This window comes from Hylobates moloch, unplaced genomic scaffold (assembly GCF_009828535.3).
Source record: "Hylobates moloch isolate HMO894 unplaced genomic scaffold, HMol_V3 SCAFFOLD_1, whole genome shotgun sequence".
NCBI classification, from domain to species: domain Eukaryota; kingdom Metazoa; phylum Chordata; class Mammalia; order Primates; family Hylobatidae; genus Hylobates; species Hylobates moloch.
In genome coordinates, this window is record NW_026652276.1 from 182,727,791 (window position 1) to 182,748,669 (window position 20,879).

The following is a 20,879-nucleotide window of genomic DNA, read 5'->3' on the forward strand; positions in this document are numbered from 1 at the left end:
TGGAATACTTTTATCAAGAAAAATTAAAGTTCAAACTATTCTATCTTTGGCTCCCAAGTCTTTCTGAAAAGACCTTGGTAGTCTTTGATAGCTTCCTTGCCCTCTATCATATTATAAGAGGTTCCACAGTCATTTTGTATATTTCCTGCAACAAACGACAATCAGGAATCAGCCACTTATTCAAGAAGTTGCTTCATTTTTGTTTTTTTTTGGTTTTGGTTATTTAGTGATAAATGGCACAATCTAGGTGCTAGAGATGCTTGCTCATTGTGTTTGGGTCGGTCCAAATGATTTTTTCATGCCTCACTCTTAAAGAAAAAACATTACTAGCAATTTGAAGAGAGTACAGTAATTTATAAAATAAATTTAAATTTATAAATAAAAATGCAAAAGAGCATTACAAATCTTCTGTTTCCATTTTATTTATTCAAAGGAGGCTTTATTTTGCTTTTTTTTAGAAAAGCCCTTTAAAGCTGGTTTAAGAGTAAAAATTTTTGAGAACTGAATGCAGCTTTTAAAATATCACCTAGTCTACATTCTTCACTTTATAGATGAAGGATTTTATAGCCATATTTTATGTTTATGTAATTTCTTATATCATTAAAAAAGATGTAAATCAATGCTTACTATCAGCCTTAGCTGGAAATCAAGATTTTAAACAACCTTTTAATTTAAAAGTTAATAGGTAGATTAATGTTCTGCCCTTCAAGAACCTCAATCGTTTAAAATACAGTTGCAAACCAACAAGAGCAAAGATCATGGAGTGAGAAAAATACTGCTACTGCCAAATAATTTATTCTGGGAGAGGGGTCAAACAGCCCTCCACCTCCCTTCCAGCACCAACTGACTTCTAACAGTACATAAGGTAAGACAAAATTTTACAAGCTTGGTTATCTGATTTAGGAACAAAAGACACTACATCAAATGATGTAGGTGAAGAGGCAATGGAGCAGACACACTGGCATTAGTGTCTGTATGGCAACCACTGGGAAAAGAAACAAAACCACAATCACCAGAAAGATTAACCAGAGACACAACCACAAAGAAGAGTGTGCAAAGAATAGTAACTCTTCTAATCTTAATACTCTGAAGGCAATCATTTTCCAGCACAGCGTAACATGTGTTTTTTTACAAGTTTAACCCAAAACCATCAAGGAAAAAAATACTAACACAGCTCAAAAAGAGTAGAAGGTAATGTTTATAAAAAAGTGATAAACAGTGTAATTTATTTGCCTTAAAGCCAAATGTTCTACCCTTAGATTAGAAACTGAAAATACAATTGAATGAAATTCTTTATTTAAATAATTTTAAGCTCAAGAGATATGATATAGTTGAAAAGGGTTTAGAGAAAATAAAGATTAATAAGGAAAAATAGAAACAAAGAAAAAAGAACTGAATTTTGAAGTATGGGGACTTACTAACTGGTGACAGCAATATGAAATAAGTTACTTAAAATAACTTTGCTATGATCAAATGTATAAAGCCTTTCAAACTGTGGAAAAGGTGAACATGGGAGTTTGCAGATTCTCTCTCCAGAATGTTCTTCTTTAAAAGCAAACAACAAACAATGTATGAGTCTTCAAAGATAATGCACAAAATGAGCTCAAATGTGTGGCTATCTATCCATACATGTGCAATACATAAACCTAAAACTGCTATTTTATAAATCCAGATCACACGACAATAATAAATATTGATAATAATGTGAAATATTTATTTCAACAATTTTTAATTGTTGAAAGAAGTTATAAATTAGTAACATACAAAATAGATACGTATGTATACACTTAAGGACAAAGTATATACCTCATTAGGGTAATGTTTCTTATAATGGTGTGACTTTCTATTCCGAAGAACGCTTTCAGAAGTCCTGTCCACATGACGACGTAATGAGTATCCTGTTTCAGGACCTTCCTCACTGGAGACTTCATCAGAGACATTTGTTATCGTCCTTTGGGTATCCTAAGTTGGGAGTACACAAAGAGGATTACAGGTAATTTCTAAACCTTTTAGCTTTTCAACTACGAAATTTGAAATTACACATATATATATATACATAACTTCAAAATATCCTCAACTATCACAAAGTAACTAATTAGTATTACCTGATTTTCTGAAAAAATATCTTAAATCAGTGACTATACTTTTAAAGCATTTTTACTTTTAAAAGTACTTCAATAGCCATTTGTCAAATATTATCCTGTAATATTTCTGTTCATAAAAGGATCTGAAACAGCATCCAAAAATAAGAAATATGCCAGGCACAGTGGCTCAAGCCTGTAATCCCAGCACTTTGGGAGGCTGAGGTGGGAGGACTGTTTGAGGCCAGGGGTTCGAGACCAGCCTGGGCAACATAGCGAAACTCAGTCTCTTAAAAAATAAAAATAAAAAATCAGCCAGGCATAGCAGTGCACACCTGTACTCCTAGCTATTCAGGAGAGTGAGGTGAGAGGATCACTTGAGCACAGGAGTTTTAGGCTGCAGTGAGCTATAACCGCACCACTGAACTCCAGCCTGGGCAACATAGTGAGACCATGTCTCAAAAAAAAAAAAAAAAAAAAAGAATATAAACAGGAGAAAAGCAGAACAGAGACCACTTAAAAAAGGTGAAAGAACATATTATATTATTTTTTCAAACTGAAAAAGCCATCAATTGTAAGACCCACCACTAATTTAATAACGATTTACAGGATAAGAGGAAGTAAATAGCAACTGCATGTGTGCACGTCAGACAACATTCTACACACATCAATTTGTAAAAGATATCCAGAGTTTAGAAATTATGAAATTAAATGACTCTAGAGCATACATTTTATTGATATTTTGATGTTCCTCATACAACTTTACTAGGTAATATTAATACAAGCCTGAAAACGTGTTTGAAAGCGTATGACTGAAAATTTATCTGCTGAAGAACAGTGATGAGAGGCTCACATTATCAGAGCTAAATGCTGAAAAAAATCTAAAATCAGAGTAAGGGACTACATTCATTGCAGGCCATGCTCTTCTATGGCTACTAGTACTGAAAATACATGAACGTTCAAGTAGTAACATACAGTTTACCCAAAATTAGAGAATCCTCTTTTCTTTATTTTCCTCAACACAATATGTTCATGCTCACATTCCCAAATGTAACAGAGGTAACATCTTTTGACTCTCTCTATATTTTTTTTACTGTAACAGCTTCTAAAGAATAAACTGTTCAGCCAGAAAAAATTCAGTGAAGCAGAGAAATAGAAGACATCATATTAAGCTTTGTTACAATAAAACCAGAGTCTATTTTGGAAAAGTAAAGAAATAATTGTTCTCTTTAACGAATATGTCCCCAGTAAGATTTTTTCCAGTTTAAAAACAAAATAAAAGAAAACAAAACAGGTATGTTGACGCCACAGGTAATGAATGCAGGAAAAACAAGATATCTTCTTATAGAGAACATGAATGGAAAACTGGTTTCCTTGTTCAGCTTTCTGAATTATTTGCATGTTCCACTTAGTGCAAATTCTTACATACATAGAAATAGGGAAAGAAAAAGTAAGGCTTCACAAACAACAACTGAAAATTATAAAGTGCTTTTAACATTTTGGGGCTAGCCACAGTGGCTCATGCCTATAATCCTAGAACTTTAGAAGGCTGAGGTGGGTGGATTGCTTGAGTCCAGAAGTTCGAGACCAGCGTGGGCAACATGGCTAAGCCCTGTCTCTACAAAAAACAAACAAAAAAAATTAGCCGGGCATGGTGGCGCATGCCTGTAGTTCTAGCTACTCAGGAGGCTAAGGTGGGAAGATCGTTTGTGCCTGGGAGGCTGAGGCTGCTGTGAGCCAAGATCACATCACCTCACTCCAGCCTGGATAACAGAGTAAGACCCTGTCTCAAAAAAAAACATTTTGGAAAAACTGAAGCCATCAATTCAGAAGGTGTCAGATTATATTGTCAATCAAGTTTAATCACAACACTTTATCTCATTTACAGTTTCATCAGTGTTATAAAGGCTCACAGAATTAATTCTGGAGAAAATACTTAGTTCAAGGGCAACTACTATATCCAAGTCACTTCACATTAGCTAATATAAAATCACACAGGCAAACTATTTTAAAAATCACACGTACTTTGCTAGGACCATTCCTCAGTGTTCCTGTGTTCCAGGCTGTCTCTTCTGGTCGAATAGTTTCACACTGAGGTTCATGGTTTTGTATTCCATCTTGACTGCTTTTAACAGTCTTTTTCCCATCAAGGGATACATAGCCATTGTCAGTTTCAGTTGATTTATCAATTGAATTCTTTGCTTTCTTTGATCTAAAAATTAAAATATGCAGAAGAATGTTTGGACTTAGCTTATTTTGGATAGTTACTGATAGAAATTATAATGTTAATAATTATATCACATAGCTATTTCTCTAAATTTTAATGACCATCCTATTTGTATAATAATTTAGAAATATATCTAACACCTAAAATAAACATGTAAATTAATGTCCTATTTCAGCTTAAAGGTTTTGAGGTCTTACAGATAACAATTCTAGGAGACATGCCCTAACTTATCCAAAAATTCTTAGTAAATCATCTGGTCTTTGAACAAAATCTAGAAACAAAATTTTGCCCATTTTATTATGGTTAAAAATATATTTTGAAGTTTTATTTAAAAAATGATCTAATTGTCAGGTTAAGTTGCAATTCATGGTTTAACTTAGTTCGATAAATTCCTTTTAGTATACAACTCATTTTAATATACAATGAAGACACAGGTCTTTTGTAACATAAAAAGATATAAAAAAAGGAAAATTTTAAATAAGTTTCTAAATAATGGAAGAAGTGAAAAAGAACATCACAAAGAAAATAAAGAAGTAACCTCTTTCACCCACTGAAATAATCTCTGGAAAAGATATTAGTAATCATGCAGCTTATAAATATCTAAAGGGCTAGAATTGAGAAATCTATAAGAATAAATTTTTTTTCAACATATAAAATACAACATGGGAAATAAGATGTTTTTTACTAACAGGCAAACACTTGAGGAGTGCTCTTCAAAGACTACAATGGATGAAAGAACAGTTATCCAAAGGAAACGGTTAGTAGAAATATAAAGTTAGTCCCACACAAAATTAAAATGTGCTCAATGCAGATTAAGCCTATCATAAAACATTTTTAAAGCAATTATATTTAAATAAATTCCCTTGAATTTTTGTTAGATGTATCAATTTTGCAAGTAAGGAAAAATAAAAATAGTATATTGCCTTCAGTTAGGTCAAAAACCAAAAGTTTTAAAAAAAAATGCACACATACCAAAAAACCCCACATTAGTTTTAACACTAAATTACTGAGTTCTATTGGAATCTGTATTTTAGAACTGAGGAGGACCTTAAAACTCACCTATTCTAAATGCTCATTTTGGAAACAAGAAAGAAGAACCAGTCTAAGTGACTTATTTAAGGTCATGCAGTCAGTTAGAAGCAAAGCTCGCACTAGAGTACAGACCTTCTGACTATTAAGTTAATTATATTCTCCATACTACCTCAAACTGCCCACTCTCTGGGAAACTGCCTGTTAGGATTTTTTAACACACTCAACAACCTAGAAAGTTTGTGTCTTATGCAAACACGCCCCTTTCCTTCTTTGTCCTTCTTCTCCAAGGTTCCTAAAGGGGCAGAAAGACCATTATTTCCCATATGCTCTACAGAGCTCCAATGCTTTTTAGTCATTCAGAGCACATCTCCACAGACTTGCAAGACTGAAAAGCCAAATCTCCAGATCCTTTACTTTCTGTATGATCCTCAGAAGCATGGAGAGACCAAGGGAACAATAAGCCATAGGATAAAGAGGATGGAGAGAGGGAGGAACATGAATTATAGCAGAGAGGAAAATGAGCAAAAAATAGAAAATAAAAGACGCAGAGGAAACTTGTTACTTTCTCTGTCTGGGAAAGAAAGTGATAGAAACATTAGTTATTGTTTCCTTTACCCCTCCCTTGAACACTGTGCAACCTGCAGATGTGGAAAAAGACCAAGTGAAGTTAAGTTACTTGATATTCTGAAAATGTCGGAAACTCAAAGATAAGGAAGAGAGAATGTACTGGAAAGCTATTTATAAAGGTTCATGAAAATCAGACTGGGCTGAGAAGGGAGAGGAAAGGGGAGATAAATTAGGTGAAAGAAGATGGAAAAGTTGGTAGAACCATTAATCAGACAGTATATGCAAGAAGAGAAATTTATTTAGGAAGAAAGATGGAACACTCTGAGAAATGTTAGTAGGCAAATGAAAACATGAGCCTGGAGGCCAGCAATCAAAGTAGAAATAGTGGCTGAAAATTTGGGAATGTGTAGAATGAACCAGACTCTATAGGGTTAAAAAAAGGGTGGCGGTAGAGGGGTGGGGGTAGGCCAGTAAAAGGGTCTTTGAGTCTGTAATAACTGTTGCTTTAACCATTTTTCTAAGGAAAATGTATTCTTTCCTTAACAGGGCAGGGTAAATACTATGTGAAACCAGGGGAAAGAGTACCGGCAGCATTCATCCCATATGACACCTTTCAGCTATCTCTCACTTCCTCCTGTCCTTACCTCTGCTTCCTTCCAATATTCTCTGGGTTGTTTCTCTCCCCACTATCTCCTCAAAGTTCATGTTACACTCTCAGGAGACAAGAATAGTAATTTACTAAGCTGTAGTAGGTATTTGATGCTTCTCATGAACCCTATGGAGGTAAGTTGCAAACTAAGCTGCAGTGGCCAAAGAAAAATGCTAAATGTAAGTATTACTCTCAGAGTTTACAAACAGAGGCAGCCTGCCAGTGGATGGTAATGAAAGCACTTGCAAGAATATCAATGGAGTGGGACAGCAAAAGCAGCCCAGTGACAGTCAATAACGGAAGCCCATTTAGGGACAATATTAGAGAAAAATACCAGGTGCAGCCTGGCAGGGTTAGAAGTTGATCTATATAAAGGCGACTAATGGAATAAGTAAACATATTGAGGATAATGGGAATCACATTTTTCTCACTGATAGAGAAAGAAGATACAAATATAAAAAGAAGAAATAGAATGAACCTTGCAGGATTGTATTTGAATTGGAGCTATCAATGCAAATTGATGGTGTATAATATATCTGGATAGCTATAGAAATAAATATAATTGTAAAGGGCCAAATAAACATTTTCTAGCTGTGCTCACTGAAAAGGCCTGGGGTTAACAACACCCCAATCGCAACAAGTATATCTTGAACTCACATTTTGGTTTCTATATACTACTCTTCTTGAAACAATAGTTGATTCCAGGCTGGGACAGACGAAATACAAGTTGAACCCAAAATATTTTGTTGTGCCAGAAAGTAAGGAAATGCTCAAAGACTGATACAGGTATGTCAGATAGCAAGGTTAATTGCTCAAAGGGGTTCCATGGCCAAAATTAGGTTGATCTGATCATCAAAATAAATAATGACAATAAAAATTGAATAAAATAGAAATCTATGAGTAAATAAATAAAGGAAAACTTCTCCTGAAAGCAGAATGCCAACTAATAAATATAGAAGGAATGATGGAGTTAGAAAAATAACCACTTGGGAATCATAACAATAATTAGGGCAAGAATAATCTATAGATGCTAAAGCTAGAAGGTGAAAGCAGGATAATAAGTGGGTCACGACCAGGCCTCCATATCCACGGGTTCCATATTTGTGGATTCAACCAACCTCAAATTGAAAATGTAGGTAGGCTTACTACGCTTGCATCCGTACTGAACATGTACAGACATTTTTTTCTTGTCATTATTCCCTAAGCAATACAGTATAATAATGATTTACATAACATTTATACTGTTATTAGGTACTAAAAGAGGATTAAAGTAAATGAGAGGACATGCATGTGCTATATGCAAATATTATACCATTTATACACGAGACTTGAGCATCCTCAGAGGTTGGTATCCTGGGGGGGGTGGGAGTGGTGGTGGGTGGAGGTATCCCAGAACCAATCTCCCATGGATACCAAGAAACAACTGTGGTTTTGTTTTGTTTTGTTTTTAAGAGAGACAGGGTCTCACTCTGTCTCCCAGGCTGGAGTGTAAATGGTAGGAGAGCTAAATTCCAATTATTGCAGGTAAAGAGGGTCAAAAACTGTGGTTGCTCCAGGCAGGTTTAGTTTTACCACTGATTGCTATATGACTCATGTTGGCATTAATAAACAAAAGTAACTACCTCAAAGGGACAGTATTGGCAAAATTAATTTATCAAAAGGAACACAGGTTACTGAGACTTAGATGTTTAAGTAATTCCTCCTGTTGCCTTGTTTTAGGGAATAAAAATACAGTAAAGGCAGTGCGGATGAGAGACTTATTTAAAAAACAAATATTGTAAAATTCTACTTACATTTTTAAAAGAGAAGTTAATTCTATCCGTCAACTTTAAAACATGCACAAAAATAAACAGAATGCAAGATAAATAGCATTTTGATTTTAAAATAGACATATATACTGAAACCACCATTCCTCATCAAAAATGGAAAGCAGAAAGAAGCTGGTATTAGGAATTAAAGTATTACCGTATAGGAAGAAATTATACTTTTTAGTATTATATACACAGACGCGCGCACACACACACACACACACACACACAAATCTACCTTCTGTTATTTACAATTCATGCATGTAATATTCATTTCATAAAACTAGAGTTAATGCTATTTTCTTAGATCAACCCAAATACCATGAATCACAGGCACCTGGACAGCAAGGCTAGTAGTTTCTTGAAAACAGGAGACATATATCTCTATACTGCTTTTATTTATTCCATGATAGAAGCAATATTTCCTAGACATGCACAGTGTGCCCTTAGCAACACCCTCGGCAAGGAAAAAACCCTAGAAGCTTGGAGCAGTTGAAAAGAACCCTGGCCCGAGAGTGGTGGCCTCCCGGCTCTGCTGTTATTAGTGACTGCAGTGTTATGAAGAATAAATTAAGATGAAATCAGTGAAAATTTTTTTTGTAAATTGCAAATATTGTAGTAATTTATTACCTTACTCCTAGATTTTGAAAAGCTTTTTACCAAATTGAGCATAAAAATAATGAGAAAACAAGCCAGGCATGGTGGCTCATGCCTGTAATCCTAGCACTTTGGGAGGACGAGGTGGGCGGATCATGAGGTCAAGAGATCGAGACCATCCTGGCCAACATGGTGAAACCCCTTCTCTACTAAAAAATACAAAAATTAGCTGGGCGTGGTGGTGTGCGCCTGTAGTCCCAGCTACTTGGGAGGCTGAGGCAGAAGAATCACTTGAACCCAGGAGGCGGAGGTTGCAGTGAGCCGAGATCGTGCCACTGCACTCCAGCCTGGCAACAGAGCGAGACTCCATCCCCCACCCCAAAAAAACTAATAATAATAATAACAATAATAATGAAAAAACAGCTTATATTTAGAAGACAGCTCAGTCAGAATCTCAGTTTAATGTGGATCCGATATAACTCTAGCACAAACCAAGGAAAGCTGTGATTTAACACTACCAGAAAATGTCAAATTTCTGGTACGTTTTTCAGAATATTGAAAATTGATTGACTTTCATTTCCCATTTTGAGAATCCCTAAGATTCTGAGGGATGTTAGAGACAACAAAACTGTCATCTTCAATACCTTTTCTGACTCTATCATTCCATGATTCTCTGATAAAAAAAACTCAGATTTAATTCTGTTCTGGGTGTTAAAGAAGCTTGTAGGGACAACTAGGGGCTTTTCCTAGGAATATCTTTCCAAGCTGAGGGGGAAGGACCTTGAAGAAGGCCCAGCAATCCAGACTTAGTCATTCAGCCAGTCAGTGAACCATCATAAGGTTGCCGCTCTCCTCCTCCACTGTGCCTTAGCTGCTCACTCTCCTACTCTTAGCTTCTGGAGTTTAGCTTAGTTTCTATTACCTTACCAGATTTCTGAGAACTACTCTTCTTGTAAAAACATTGCATATCCAACTCCTTGTTTAAATTCACTTCAAGACCCAATTGAAACGTAAAGCCTTCCTGACTCTCCTTGGCAGAGATCATTGTACCCTCCTTTGTTCTCCTAGGATATTTTGTTTGCATTTGTAACACTGTATTTCAGTGGTTTATATGTGATTTTCCTCCACTAGCTTATGAGCTTCAGCACTGTACTCCCAGCATGTGACTCAACGCCTGGCTTAGGATGGTTTTTATTAGACATATATATATATATATTTTCTTTTTGAGACGGAGTCTAGCTCTGTCGCGCAGGCTGGAGTGCAGTGGTGCCATCTCAGTTTACTGCAACCCCCGCCACCCAGGTTCAAATGATTCTCCTGCTTCAGCCTCTCAAGTAGCTGGGATTACAGGCACATGCCACTATGCCCGGCTAATTTTTTTGTATTTTAATTTAACCTGGTGATTTAGAGACAGATAATCAGAATAAAACCGGATCACATGTTAACTAATATGCCTGACTGACCTACCTTTAAGATTCCTGTCACATTTAGCCTTAGTATTTACTGTTTTTAACACTAAAGTGAAAGTTAAAGATTGAATAAAGCTGGGTGTGGTGGCTCACACCTGTAATCTCAACACTTTGGGAGGTTAAGGTGGGAGAATTGCTTGAGCCCACGAGTTTGAGACCAGCCTTGGCAACATAGTGAGAGCTGTAATTCCTGTTTGCTGTTTTTCAGTGATATTGTCATGGTGAAATGAATCTTAGAGGACATGAAAGAAAACTTAGGATCCATGTGACTTCTGAAGTAAGTACTATGCTGAATGACACACAATGAAGATGTAATTCGTCCTATTCGATCTCTTTAGTAGAAACTATAATTACATTAATTAACAATTCATTGAAATTGAAGTACTAAATCCTTAGGAAATATAATTGATTTCTATCTTTTTTTTTTAGACGGAGTCTCGCTCTGTCACCCAGGCTGGAATGCAGTGGCACAATCTTGACTCACTACAACCTCCATTGCCTGGGTTCAGGCAATTCTCCTGCCTTAGCCTCTCAAATAGCTGGTATTATAGGCACCCGCTATCACACCCAGCTAATTTTTGTATTTTTAGTACAGATGGGGTTTCACCATGTTGGCCAGACTGGTCTTGAACTCCTGACCTCAGGTGATCCACCTGCCTCGGCCTCACAAAGTGCTGGGATTACAGGTGTGAGCCACTGTGCCCAGCCTCTATATCTTTTTAAATTGACATTTTCTTAGACTTTGTTTTCTCAGGTTCATAAAGGTTTATTAAAGTAATTACCAATTTTTCAAATGAGAAATACTATGTCTTGTTTCAAAAATAATAGTTTTATCTTGGGAATAAAATGTACTTAGAGATGACAAACAGTACCTTTCCAACTTATAGAGTTTTAAAATAGTGGTTCTCTTAGCTGGGCATAGTGGCAAATGCCTATAGTCCCAGTTACTTGAGAGTCTGAAGTGGGAGAATCACCTGAGCCTGGGAGGTTGGGGCTTCAGGGAGCCATGATCACACCACTGCGCTCCACCAAGGAGTGAGACCCTGTCTCAAAAAAAAAAAAAAAAAAAAAAAGGGGGCGGTTCTCTCAGTATGCAGTGAGATAGGTTAAAAAATATATATATACAAAAATAGAATAGTGGTTCTCATCCTAACATCTAGAAAACCATCAAGATACCATACACAAAGCTTAAATATCTGTGTGGTTATTAATTTATTTTCCTATCAGTTATGTTAAGTGAGATAACAGAGGTATCCAGCTTTTCAATTTATCACCAGAAACAATTTTGTTAAGTCTTAGTTGATAAGCTGATAAGTGCTTAATTGATAAGTGCTTAGTTTAAGCACTTCCTGTCTTAACAAAGCCTGAAAGAAGAAAATATCAAGATCTCTGAACTCAGCTTAGGACTTCTAAAATTAACATTTCTCTTAAGATCTTTTTGTACCTAATAAAAGTCTCATTCATACGCTGGCAAACCAGCCCCAAAATGAGATAAACACAGTACATCTTTTAAAATATTTAGATGTACAGCTGTCATGATTAAAGAGAACAAATCCAGAGTGAGTTAGCCACTATAATGGACAGCCACTGCAATGGCAGTCATGATCATGGTCATGCTGCTGCCCAACAGGAGGAATATTTAAGTCTCTATCTCATTTGATAAGAGAAATACAGTAAACTTCCAAAGGTATCAACCTACTAGTTTTAGGAGGACTCTGAATACTACACATAATATCAGTTGTAGACAACCAAAACAAATGAATGATTCCCAAAAAGTGAAATATATCCATTACGCTATTTATTAACTGCTTATCTGGAAATGCTCAAGAAACTGACTTTGCAGTGACTAAATTGTTGCATGCCAATGTTAGAAAGGAGAGCTATATTACATCCAAGTTAGTTATGTGCAAAACATTTTTTTTAAAAGACTAAAGAAGAGAGAGATATAGACAGAATTCAACCCAAGTTAAAAAACGAAAACAAAACATATTGTCCCTGGAGGAAGAATAGGTGATTGGAATAGAAAGGATTTTCACTTAATGCCATGTTACTGTAAACTATTAAAATCTGGAAAACTTTCCTAAAAATTACAATGAACGAAAATATGCCCTGGATATAACTGCTTAGTTCTATAACGCATGATAAACTTTATCCTAAGAGCACAATCACAAATTGATGAAATATGGTATTAGTGAAGGAGTTAACAAAGTGACAGAATAGTTATTTGCAGTATCCCTTTTCTTGATTAATTATCTTTCATCAGTTACACTCAATATTTTGATCACAGCTTTAACTTTTTTCACATTTATTATAGGTATATATAAACTAGTAATATAACCCTTAAGTGTTTTGAATATTCAAAATAATAATAATACAAGCTTGAGTTAGGTTTCTTTTAATGTTTGCTGTAATTATATTTTCCTATTTGGTAAGTCTTCATTGATGGTACAACTATACAAACTATACAAAAGCCATTTTTGTATAGTTGTATACAAAAAGCCATTTTTATATAGCACAAAAATGCACATGGTACATTGTACAAAAGTAGAATCACATACTATAATATACATTTTATTCACTTAAATAACAATGCCTATATGTTTTATTTCAGATAATTTTGGATAACTGAGGCAAGAACTTAGAAGAAAAAAACTATACAATTCACATGACATTTTAATACAGCCAATTTTGACCTAAAACGGTGATAAAAATAAATTAACCAATTAACACAAGTAAAATAGTACTTGAGAAATATAAAAGAAACCAAAATCAAGAAATCCTGGCCGGGTTCAGTGGCTCACGCCTGTAATCACAGCACTTTAGGAGGCCGAGGTCTGGCCAACATGGTGAAACCCCATCTCTACTAAAAATACAAAAAATTAGCCAGGCGTGGTGGCACGTGCCTGTAATCCCAGCTACTCGGGTGGCTGGGGCAGGAGAATCACTTGAACCCGGAAGGTAGAGGATGCAGTGAGCTGAGATCGTGCCACTGCACTCCAGCCTCGGCAACAGAGCCACACTCCGTCCCCCCCCAAAAAAAAAAAAAAAAAAAGGAAATCCTAGCTAAATATGCTTTGGTATATTCATTCTGGTATAGATGTATGTACACATGAGCCAAATAAACTTTACGGTGTCTATTTTTCCATTATCTATACTATTATAATTTATCAAAACAAAATCCATAATGAGGCTGTCACATTTAAAGTAATTAATATTAATTACCTGAGACTGAAGTGCCAGAAAAAGGATAGTGCCATCTCTATGCCATATAAAACCTTAAATAAATACAAACCCTGATAAAAAGAAAGCAGCATGCCAGAGATCTCTGAAGACAGCGCCAATGCTGTGAGAGGTGCTTGTACCGTGGTTCTGAACTGCTCCCTCTTGGGTGTTATCTGTGGTACTAGAACCATCTCCTTCCCTATGTACTTCCAAATGGACTGCTTTTCTTAATTTCCTTCATCAGAAGAGATTAAGAATGGAAGGCAGCTTTAATATTTTAATAACCACTTTCTCAGTAGTACAATCAAAATTTTGGAAAACATAAACACAGGAACTTAACACATAATAAAATTTAGATTTACTAGATAAAATTTAATCCAAATATCATGATGCATATTCAAGACCAATTTCTAGAAATATCAAGGTATTGGTCCTTGCTTATATTGCCAGGTCAGTGGACAGAAGGTTGTAAGGATTGCATTGGATGGATATTTACAAAAGCATTTCTTCCCTATTTGAATGCCACTTATCTGCAGATGAAGAAAGAAGAAAATTTAGATTGGAGAGAATTATAATCTAATTTATCAACATTGCTATTTATCTAATGTATTATCTTTTAAAAATGAGACGGGCTTAAATCTCAGCACCCAAAAACTACAAATGTCACAATCTCTTAGCAATGATATTCAAAAGAGGACCCGCTCCAAAAGAACCTTAAAACAAACTCCAGTGTGCTGAGTGGCCAGTGAGACATGCTATATTTACAGAATCAAGGGTAATATTAAACAGATTCAAATAGAATTTAGTGGCTGGGTGTGGTGGCTCACACCTGTAATCCCAGCACTTTGGGAGGCCGAGGTGGGAGGATCTCTTGAGCCCAGGAGTTCAAGACTAGCCTGGACAATAAAGTGAGACCCCGTGTCTACAAAAAATAAAAAATAAACTAGTCAGATGGGGTGGCATACACCTGTATTCCCAACTACTCAGGAGGATGAGGTGAAAGGATCACTTGAGCCCAGGAGGTCCAGGCCGCAGTGAGCTGGACTCCAGCCTGGGTGACGGAGACAGTGAGACCGTGTCTCAAAAAAAAAACAAAAAGAAAAAAAAAACAAAACAAAACCAAATAGCATTTAGTAAATACAGTTTAGCTGAAATTTTTTCTAGGTTTTTGTTTTTGCCAAAGCATCTTAGAAATACAAGATTTTATAAGTAGTAGGAATTATTAACAATCTAGCTAACATATTGTCTACATTGATACTAGGTGACTATAAATGAGCTTCAAGGAAAAAAAAAAAAAGAAACAAAAACACAGGCATGTGGTCTTAAAATGGCCTTGAAGCAAATATGGAAACTAAATCATTTGGTAATTGATTCTGAAGCTCAGTGTTTTTTTTTTTTGAAACAGCAACCTTACAAGATAAGATTTTAGTCTATGAAGATAAGAGGAGTCAAGAACAATTGTGGATTCAAATTACATAAATGTATAAAAAGATTACTTTTTAAAAAACAGTACCTTCTTCTTTTACCCCCTGTACTTAGAGGAGGTTTGGGTGTTCTTGTGGAAACAATCTGGCAGTGCACAGTTCCCAGGAGCAGCATCAGCCATATCGGCCCAATCACCTCTGTCAGAGGTATGCTGTGTGGGCTAGAAGTGGAGCAGAATAATACTATTGCGGCAACTATAAAAAGGGCAAGAAAATATGCTTAATTATAGATCTGATAGTCACCTCTTCAAAACTTTTAAAATTGTTTTTACATTATTTTTTGCCAAAATATTTTTCTAAATTTAAATGAGTTTAAAATATTACTACAGACAAGCTTTTTCAGACTGTTTTATTGTCTGCCACAGCCTAACCATGGTATTTAGTAATAAACTCTTGGAACAAGACAACACCCAACATAGTCTCTAAAGTACACCTCAACGCTGCAACGTAAATTAGATGCATATGAATCTAAGGACATTTCTAAGTAACATCACAGACAATTAAAGAACCACCCTAACCTCAAGTACATTATTTCTTTGTTTTACAAATAAGGAAATCTTAAGATAAGTGTATAATACAGCTACAAAGAACTTCTTATTAATAGAGGTCTATCTCCTTAGAATTAATAACAAATTTACTTAGGCATAGTTTCCAGAGAAACCACTAAACATCCATCAATGCTAACTATTACTACATGAAGGGAAATCTTGTTTTGCCTACACAGCATCCCTTAGACTTTCTGGACATAAACTCTCTTTACCTTTGTCTCCCTCCTTTATCCATCAATCATACATTCTTCTTTCTCTCACCTCAGGGATAGACATGTAATCTAGGCTTGTCACAGCCTTAGTAAGTCTGCATACAAAAGTTTATAAAAAGATGGGCAAGTGACCTAAGCAGGGCCAATCAGTCTTTTTCAGGGACTAATATAGGTGCTTCAAGACCTTTCTCCTAGATCACAAACACTAAAGACTACGAAAAAATGAAATTGCTAGGGGCCACCTTACCCACCACCTAGAAAGAGCCAATCTAAGAATGTGACCAGCAAGACCAGAGTCTACAGCAAAAAGAAGTGAAGATATTATCTGAGCCTCTCGATCCAGCCATGCCTGAATCCAGGGCCAAGGAGTACCTAAAATAAAATGTAAATATTATAAGATTTTTGGTCATTTTGTTAAGTGTGATCACTGTAATGTGGTTATATGTGCTTATTTTGAAGAGATGCATATTGATGTATTCAGGGGTAAAATGTCTCAATGTATATAATTTACTTAACAAAATAGATTAAGTAAACATCCCAAAATGTTAATCATTGTTAAAGAGATGGGTAGTTAGGTGTTTAGGGCGACCATGTAATTTACCACCTAAACCAAGACACTTTTGAGTGAAAGGCACCAGGACAACATGAGTAAACTTGGGGTTGGACAATCCCAGGCAAACTGGGACATACGGCCGCCCCAGCTGTTGTACTGTTCTATCTAGTTCTCTGGGTTTTTTTTTTTTAGTTTTTATGATAAACAGTAAAATTAACGACCAAAAAAACCAACTTCTTGTAAAAGCTAGTTTGTATTTAGTTTCTGCCACCTGCAACTCAAAGAATCCTGGTCTAACACACCAGAAGCTTAAAACATCACTTAATCTGCTAATATACTTAAAGAGTATCACGAAAACAAATTTCAGCTGTATGTAACTGTAAGTAATAAGGTTCCTTAAAAAGAAAAAACAAAAAATTTAAAATGCCAATCATCTTTATGAATTACTCTGGAATTTAACCCAAATTCTCTAGTTCTTCCATAACAGTCTGGAATTTTGAAAAGCAGAGTCTTTTTTGTTTTTAATATGAATTTTAATGTGACTTTTATCAAGTTCTTTAATATTTTTGCGCCTTGGTTTAATCTTCTGTATATCTACTTAGTACACAGCATACATATAGTACATAGGCACTATAATAGGTTTTAGGTGAGGTAATGCATGTAAAACATTTTGAAAAGCTGCTTATACACAGTAAGTGTATACTGAACATTGGTGAATAGTAGCTTTTTTTTTTTTTTAGCTACCATTAACTCTAATTTTTTCTTGAGATGGAGTCTCGCTCTGTTGCCCAGGATGGAGTGCAGAGGCGCGATCTCAGCTCACTGCAAGCTCCGCCTCCCAGGTTCACACCATTCTCTGGGTTCACGCCATTCTCCTGCCTCAGCCTCCCGAGTAGCTGGGACTACAGGTGCCCGCCACCACGCTCAGCTAATTTTTTGTATTTTTAGTACAGATGGGGTTTCACCGTGCCATTAACTCTAATTTTAAAAGGGGCAAGTACAAATGCTTACTTAAGAAGTTCAGAGTTTCAGACACAAAGGCGAACATCTTTTAAAACTTTAGGTTTTATATAACCTGTTGTTGGTTATTTTTTTTTTTATGAAAATTTTTGAAATTTGCTAGCCTCTCTTATCCTTTTTTTTTTTTTTTTTTATACTTTAGGTTTTAGGGTACATGTGCACAATGTGCAGGTTTGTTACATATGTATCCATGTGCCATGTCGATTTCCTGCACCCATTAACTCGTCATTTAGCATTAGGTATATCTCCTAATGCTATCCCTCCCCCTCCCCCAACCCCACAACAGCCCCCGGAGTGTGATGTTCCCCTTCCTGTGTCCATGAGTTCTCATTGTTCAATTCCCACCTATGAGTGAGAACATGTGGTGTTTGGTTTTTTGTCCTTGCGACAGTTTACTGAGAATGATGTTTTCCAATTTCATCCATGTCCCTACAAAGGACATGAACTCATCATTTTTTATGGCTGCATAGTATTCCATGGTGTATATGTGCCACATTTTCTTAATCCAGTCTATTGTTGTTGGACATTTGGGTTGGTTCCAACTCTTTGCTATTGTGAATAGTGCCGCAATAAACATACGTGTGCATGTGTCTTTATAGCAGCATGATTTATAGTCCTTTGGGTATATACCCAGTAATGGGATGGCTGGGTCAAATGGTATTTCTAGTTGCTGGTTATTTATCTGAACTCTTTCAGCCCTGTGATCACCATTCTCTCTAATCCTAGGGCTGGGAGCATACAAATTATATTTTCTGTATATCTTAACAGGAAGTTATTACATACTGTGAAATTCTGATGACAAGGCATTAGAAAAAGGGGGAGGAGCCACTTTCTTCCTCTCTTTTTCCTTCTTTCTTCTGACAGTATCTTTCTAAAAGTGATCATGTCCCTCCCATGGTCTCAGTTCCTGAGACAGTGGCTTTTCCTCCATAACTCTGGTATCACTTCTTTTTGTTTTCCTCTCAAGTTAAGGTTTAGAAGATATATGAAGAGCCAGGCGTGGTAGCTCCTGCCTGTAATCTTAGCACATTGGAAGGCTGAGGCGGGCAGAACACGAGGTCAGGAGTTTGAGACCAGCCTGGCCAATATGGAGAAACCCCATCTCTGCTAAAAATACACAAATTAGCTGGGCTTGGTGGCACGCGCCTGTAGTCCCAGCTACTCAGGAGGCTGAGGCAGAAGAACTGCTTGAACCTGGGAGGTGGAGGTTGCAGTGAACCGAGATCATGCCACTGCACTCCAGCCTGGGCGACAGAGCGAGACTCCGTCTCAAAAAAAAAAAAAAGATATATGGAGAAAACATTCACTTATTTTATATAATGCTGAGTTATACTTTTTGAGCATTTAATGAAGTCCTACGAACTACACAGTGCTGCTAGAGATTTCTGCTGGAGATCAACTAAAACAGAATGTTGTTGGGCACAAACATTTCAAAGGCAGGATTTCACGTACTGGGCAAGTGGAACTCTAGGAGTAGGCTGGATGCAATGGCTCACACCTGTAATCCCAGCACTTTGACAGGCTGAGGTGGGTGGACTGCTTTAGCCCAGGAGTTTGAGACCAGCCTAGGCAACAAGGCAAAACCCTGCCTCTACAAAAAAAATTCAAAATTTAGCTGGGAATGGCGGTGCATGCCTGTAGTTCCAGCCATGGAGGCAGAGGTAGGAGGAATGATTGAGCCTTGGAGGTCGAGGCTGCAGCAAGCCATGACTGCGCCACCGCACTCCAGCCTGAGCAACAGAGAGAAACCGTGGTGGCTGACACCTGTAATCCCAGCAGTTTAAGAGGGTGAGGTGGGAGGATTACTTGAGGTCAGGAGTTCAAGACCAGCCTGGGCAACATATTAAGACCCCACCTCTACAAAAATAAAAATAAAAATAATTAGCTGGGCATGGTGGCGTGCTCCTATAGTCCTAGCTAGTCGGGAGGCTGAGGCTGGAGGATTGCTTGTGCCTGGGAGCTCAAGGCTGCAGTGAACTATGATCACACCACTGCACTCCAGCCTGAGCAACAGAGCAAAACCCTGTGTCTAAAAAATAGAATAGAATAGAATAGAATATTCCATTTTTAGGACTGTTAATCTTTAAGATTCAGTGGCAATTAGGCAATGTAGAAAAAAAGACAAGACACAGTCTCTGCTCCCTATCCCTTAGTTTAGACCAGGGGTATCCGATCTTTTGGCTTCCCTGGGCCTCACTGCAAGAAGAATTGTCTGGGGCCACACATAAAATACTACCACTAACAATAGCTGATAAGCTTTAAAAAATTTTTTTTAAAAATCTCATAAGGTTTTAAGACAGTTTATGAACCTGGGTTGGGCCACATACAAAGCCATCCTGGGCTGCATGTGGCCTATGGGCCATGGGTTGGACAAGCTTGGTTTAGAGGAAAGAAGACACATACAAAGAAACAATGAAAATACCTGTTATGAACTAAACTGTGCTCCTTTCATCCTCCCCACACAAATGCATATGCTGAATGAAGCCCTAACCCACAACGTGACTACGTTTGGAGACAGGGCCTATAAGGAGGTAGTAAAGGTTAAACAGATTCGTAAGGGTAAGGCCTTAAACTGATATGACTCTTATCCTTATATGAAGAGGCAGAGATACCAGAGTACTCTCTCTCTCCACTCACACACACAAGAAAGGCCCTGTGAAGACACAGCAAGAAGGTGGACATCTACAAATCAGAGAAGCCTCATCAGACACCAACTCTGACATTGCCTCACTCTTGCACTTCCACTCCTCAGAATGGTGAAAAAATAAATTTTGTTGTATCAGCCACCCAATCTGTGGTATTTTGTTATGGTAGCCAAAGGTGACTAATATAATACTTATGATTAACTGCTATAATATACATAAGAAAGATATGTAACTACATTGGGGAGTTATGAAAGGATTCTCAAAGAAAGTGATGTCTGATGTCTAATCTAAGTTTGAGAGAACACAGAGGATCGACTAAACAAAAGGGAAAAGGGCTACCCCACGCAAAGGGAGTTGGGTGCCCAAAGACACATAGGCAAAAAAGCATGGAATGTTTAAGAAACAACAAAGAGCCAGTTTAGCCTGGTTAAGGTGGGATAGAAATTCAAGGAGGGATTTGAAAACTCATATTGCATCTTGAAAGCAATGATAACTAGTGAAGAAATTTAGATCTTAAGCAGCTGGTTTGAATTTGTCATTTAATAGGTAAATGGACAGAAAGTAGATGATATAAGGTTTCCTGGCAGTAATCTTGGCAAGAAACCAGGCAACCAAGACATGCAGAAATGGGGATACAGCTGAGAATACATAGTTGAGATACTTAAAAAGCATGTAATTTAAGTAAAAAAACTATACATAGTTATATAAAACCAAATCTGACTGCATTTGATTCTTTCTGCCTTTCAAGAAGTGCAAACAAGAATG

At 36.7% G+C, this 20,879-nt stretch overlaps 1 protein-coding gene across 5 annotated transcripts in view; it reads right to left on the minus strand.

Moving 5' to 3' along the window:
• PHTF2 (putative homeodomain transcription factor 2) overlaps positions 1–20,879 on the minus strand; it is a 155,422-nt gene that overhangs the window by 32,806 nt on the left and 101,737 nt on the right. For all 5 annotated transcript variants that reach the window (XM_032761240.2, XM_032761237.2, XM_032761241.2 and 2 more), the window contains exons 6-9: positions 15,166–15,331; positions 13,723–13,887; positions 4,107–4,293; positions 1,807–1,962 (exon numbers count right to left, since the gene is read on the minus strand). In XM_032761240.2, the coding sequence (XP_032617131.1) occupies positions 1,807–1,962; positions 4,107–4,293; positions 13,723–13,887; positions 15,166–15,331 (674 nt within the window). The remainder of the gene's footprint in view (positions 1–1,806; positions 1,963–4,106; positions 4,294–13,722; positions 13,888–15,165; positions 15,332–20,879) is intronic.